General features: G+C 36.5%; 1 protein-coding gene across 1 annotated transcript; it reads right to left on the reverse strand.

Moving 5' to 3' along the window:
• Positions 1-874: 874 nt before the first annotated feature.
• LOC127429649 (olfactory receptor 1500-like) lies at positions 875-1,852 on the reverse strand. The gene has a single exon (XM_051678766.1). The coding sequence runs from the start codon at positions 1,850-1,852 to the stop codon at positions 875-877; it is 978 nt and encodes a 325-aa protein (XP_051534726.1).
• Positions 1,853-4,957: the final 3,105 nt, after the last annotated feature.

The following is a 4,957-nucleotide window of genomic DNA, read 5'->3' on the forward strand; positions in this document are numbered from 1 at the left end:
GGTGCAGAGGGGGAGAAGCCGCTGAAATGCGCCATAGAATCCAGCAGATGAGGTGAATGAACTTTGTGGATGAATTCAGCTTCAATGAGTAGAACCGCTCGGCTCCCAAGAGAAAAATCTGAATGAGTGGTCGCATACCAGCTCCTTCTATACCCGTATGTCCAGGGGAGTGGCATGCAAATTCCACTCGCCAATTCTCATTGGCCTTTTTTAAAAAAAGCAGAGGTGTTTGGGGCTCCCAAGAGTGACCCCTAGTTTCACTACATCGACACAACGTCGAGTGAGTGACAGACAGGGAACAGGAAATAACATGGCATGGAACATAAACACATACAACCCTGACAAATATCCACTGAGTATGTAGTGACTTAATTAAAGTGCCAGACTTTTTGGGCCTCATGAAAGGAAACTCAGGATTTAAAGGTAGACATAAAAAATAATAATAATAATAATAATAATAATAAAATAATAGCAAAAATAGACAAAGGTAAGTAACTGAAGGGATATTTGGATTATATATGACTGATAATGACCACAAAGCACATTTAAGTTTATATGTTTCAGAGATAGCCTCCTCATTTTGAATGGTGAACAGTCAAAAAAACAGTTCAGAAAATTAACTTCTGTTATATTATGCATGCTTTTAAAGAAAGACTGACCTCTTTATTGCTCTTGCATTCTTTAGAGATAATAATTTAGAAAAGTTCACAAGATCACTAAATCGTTAAAAATATACTATGAAAATACACAGAATAAATAAAACAATGTCTGAAATGTCTAATTTATTCTGATTAGAAGATATACAGCCAGAATTACAAGGATAGTACATAAACAGTGTACATTGTAAAATGCACATTAAAGCTATTTAAATATTTTATGTTCTGCTCCACAGCATTTTCATCTGCATGCCAACTTTCCTTTGTTGGCTTTTCCTCCTTAAAGCATTTTTGATTTCTTTGGTTCTGAAGCAGTATATCAATGGATTGACAACAGGAGGGAGCAGACTATACCACATAACCAACATAATCCGAATGCTTGGATTGAATGCAACTCTGAAATCATACACATAGACAACACATCTGGGCACATAGTACAGGCAAATGATAAGAAGCTGGGGAGTGCAAGTTGAGAATGTTTTATATCTGGCCTTTATTTCAGAGATTTTGAAAACAGAAGTAATGATGGCAATATAGGAAAATATAATGACAACCAAAGGGCCCAAGAGAACAAACATGGCACATGAAAATGAAAAATTGATTTTCTGCTTTATATCTTGACAAGATAGTTTCATTATTGTGTTACGGTCACAATAGTTATGGTTTACTACATTAGAAGCACAGAAGGGCTCCTCAACAGATTGGTATACAAGGAATGCCAACAAAGCCATTAGCATCATCCAAATAACTGCACATGCAATGAATATAGTCTTATTTGTAATAAGTGCACAATATCTAAGAGGGTTAAGCACTGCAATAAGGCGATCAATGGACATTAACATCATAATGAAAGAATTAACACTCCCTAAATAATGAACAAAAAACATCTGCACAAAGCAACCATAAAAAGATATAGTGCTGATGTTGAATAGGTATTTTGTAATTATTGTAGGCAGTGTGACAGTTCCAAAAGTAAAATCAGACACAGCAAGATTACAGAAGATTAAATAAGTGGGCTTCTGAATGCTTCTCTCATAAGCAATAAATGACATAATAAAGATATTTCCTCCCGCTAGTGTCAAGTAGACAAAGAACAAAAACGTCCCTACAGCTCCATAATACTGTGAATGGAGTCCTGGAAATCCCACCAGGTAGAACTGAGTAAAGACAGTGACAGTGACATTGGCGTAAGCCATGGTTCAAGGAAGTCTTCACAATTACCTGATACAAACTCACATAAACTCACTATAATGCAACAATGTGAAAACAAAGCTGATTAGAAAAGTGACATAAAATTTGCACAAAAGATTAGACTTTAAATGGCAAATATTATTTATAATAATGTCATTAAAAATTAGAAAGTTAAAATGTATACATTTTAGATCATTACTTTAAATATAAATACAGACTAGACACAAAAGACCTGCCAAAGATGCATATGCCATAGATATGGAATATATGAATCTTTCCTTCACTCTTAAGGTATCTGACAAGGACACACTGAAATCACAATTTATAATCTCTTTCTTAAGACCAAAGGACCTCCCATGGTTGACGTGTTGTTTGGGTTTCTCATGTCTCATCACCACATGATAATTTTTTGACACTAATGTGTCTGTCACTTACCTCAATATGTGAAATTATGTCTACAAAATGTTGCTATAATGTTGCTATGCTGTAATCAAGTGATCACAGACATAAAGGTCTTTCATTCAAAATTCAGTTTTGAAATGGCATTAAGTAACTCTTTATTATAAGATCGTTGGCCATTAACTGAGAAAATATTATTAAAAGCCTAAAACTCAACATCAATATTTTAAGCTTATTTTAAACTTCACAATTAAGAAAAACAGTGTGTCAATATAAATGTAACAAAAACACCTCTGTTGCCTTTCAAATACAGTATATCTTTTATGATTAGTATCCTGCTGAACAGACTTCAAAATGGTTTCAGAATAATATGCAACACGATTCTTATTGTTTTCTGTTGACATTACAATTATTTGTTGCTTTTCCCCTCCACTCAAACATAGACTAAAGAAAGTGAAAACTGCATGATTTTCTAGTTAATTTGCGGGAAACCGCACAATGCAGGGCAGTTCTGCATGCTGTTCGTGTACCTAAATCCCTGATGCGTCCGTGTGCATCTCGCAGCTGCTGCCACAGAAGATTAAAAAAAATAAATAATAATAATAATAATAATAATAATAATTATATATATATATATATATATATATATATATATATATATATATATACATATATATATATACATATATATACATATATATATATATATATATATATATATATATATATATATATACATATATATATATATAAGCATATATATACACTATATTGCCAAAAGTATTCGCTCACCCATCCAAATAATTGAATTCAGGTGTTCCAATCACTTCCATGGCCACAGGTGTATAAAATGAAGCACCTAGGCATGCAGACTGCTTCTACAAACATTTGTGAAAGAATGGGCCGCTCTCAGGAGCTCAGTGAATTCCAGCGTGGTACTGTGATAGGATGCCACCTGTGCAACAAGTCCAGTTGTGAAATTTCCTCACTACTAAATATTCCACAGTCAACTGTCAGTGGTATTATAACAAAGTGGAAGCGATTGGGAATGACAGCAACTCAGCCACGAAGTAGTAGGCCACGTAAAATGACAAAGCGGGGTCAGCGGATGCTGAGGCGCATAGTGCGCAGAGGTCGCCAACTTTCTGCAGAGTCAATCGCTACAGACCTCCAAAGTTCATGTGGCCTTCAGATTAGCTCAAGAACAGTGCGTAGAGAGCTTCATGGAATGGGTTTCCATGGCCGAGCAGCTGCATCCAAGCCATACATCACCAAGTGCAATGCAAAGCGTCTTATGTAGTGGTGTAAAGCACGCCGCCACTGGACTCTAGAGCAGTGGAGACGCGTTCTCTGGAGTGACGAATCACGCTTCTCCATCTGGCAATCTGATGGACGAGTCTGGGTTTGGCAGTTGCCAGGAGAACGGTACTTGTCTGACTGCATTGTGCCAACTGTGAAGTTTGGTGGAGGGGGATTATGGTGTGGGGTTGTTTTTCAGGAGCTGGGCTTGGCACCTTAGTTCCAGTGAAAGGAACTCTGAATGCTTCAGCATACCAAGAGATTTTGGACAATTCCATGCTCCCAACTTTGTGGGAACAGTTTGGGGATGGCCCCTTCCTGTTCCAACATGACTGCGCACCAGTGCACAAAGCAAGGTCCATAAAGACATGGATGAGCGAGTTTGGTGTGGAAGAACTTGACTGGCCTGCACAGAGTCCTGACCTCAACCCGACAGAGCACCTTTGGGATGAATTAGAGCGAAGACTGCGAGCCAGGCCTTCTCGTCCAACATCAGTGTCTGACCTCACAAATACGCTTCTGGAAGAATGGTCAAAAATTCCCATAAACATACTCCTAAACCTTGTGGAAAGCCGTCCCAGAAGAGTTGAAGCTGTTATAGCTGCAAAGGGTGGGCTGACGTCATATTAAACCCTATGGATTAAGAATGGGATGTCATTAAGTTCATATGCGTCTAAAGGCAGATGAGCGAATACTTTTGGCAATATAGTGTATATATATATATGCTTGAGCGGCAGCCACGTTGGTCTGCAATCAGTCTGAAATCTTTAAATACCAAGAAAATTTTATTGAGCTGTACTTTAACCACCATAAATTTAACAGAATTGTCCTTCAAAAGTATCAGAGAATGCATAAGTTACCCAGTGGTTTACATTAAAAATAAAATAAAATAAAATTTTTAAATAAAAACATTATAACCAACTAAATTCATCTCATAACATGAAGTTTAGCTTCATACACAAACTCTATCATCAAATAATACATTTATTTCATAGTCTATAATTAAATTATAAACAAAAAGTGTCACTGCCCAAAATATCCTAATATTTTATTGTGCATAGTTGAATGTTGTGAATGATGGACAAATGCTGTAAAAGAATGAATTTAAGCAGCTCGTCAAAGCTTTGAAATTAGTCAATCAATTATAAATAGGTGCTGTTTATCTGTTTAGAGTTGCTGTCTGCTTTAGCAATAACACTTTTTGCCCCAGACTATTAAAAAGTTACACAGTTAATTCATCAAGCTATTAAGGACCGTTTCAAGCTGACAACACTGAGTGGACCACAAGAGACATGTACAGAAGCCTACATGTGTAGATACATTATGCCTAAAAAGACTTAATATCCAATATTAATACTATTTTATGTCTGTCTGTTTCTCTGCCATCCTAGCAGGCTTCTTACTCTGCGTTG

This window comes from Myxocyprinus asiaticus, chromosome 39, assembly GCF_019703515.2.
Source record: "Myxocyprinus asiaticus isolate MX2 ecotype Aquarium Trade chromosome 39, UBuf_Myxa_2, whole genome shotgun sequence".
In the NCBI taxonomy this organism is placed as follows: Eukaryota; Metazoa; Chordata; class Actinopteri; order Cypriniformes; family Catostomidae; genus Myxocyprinus; species Myxocyprinus asiaticus.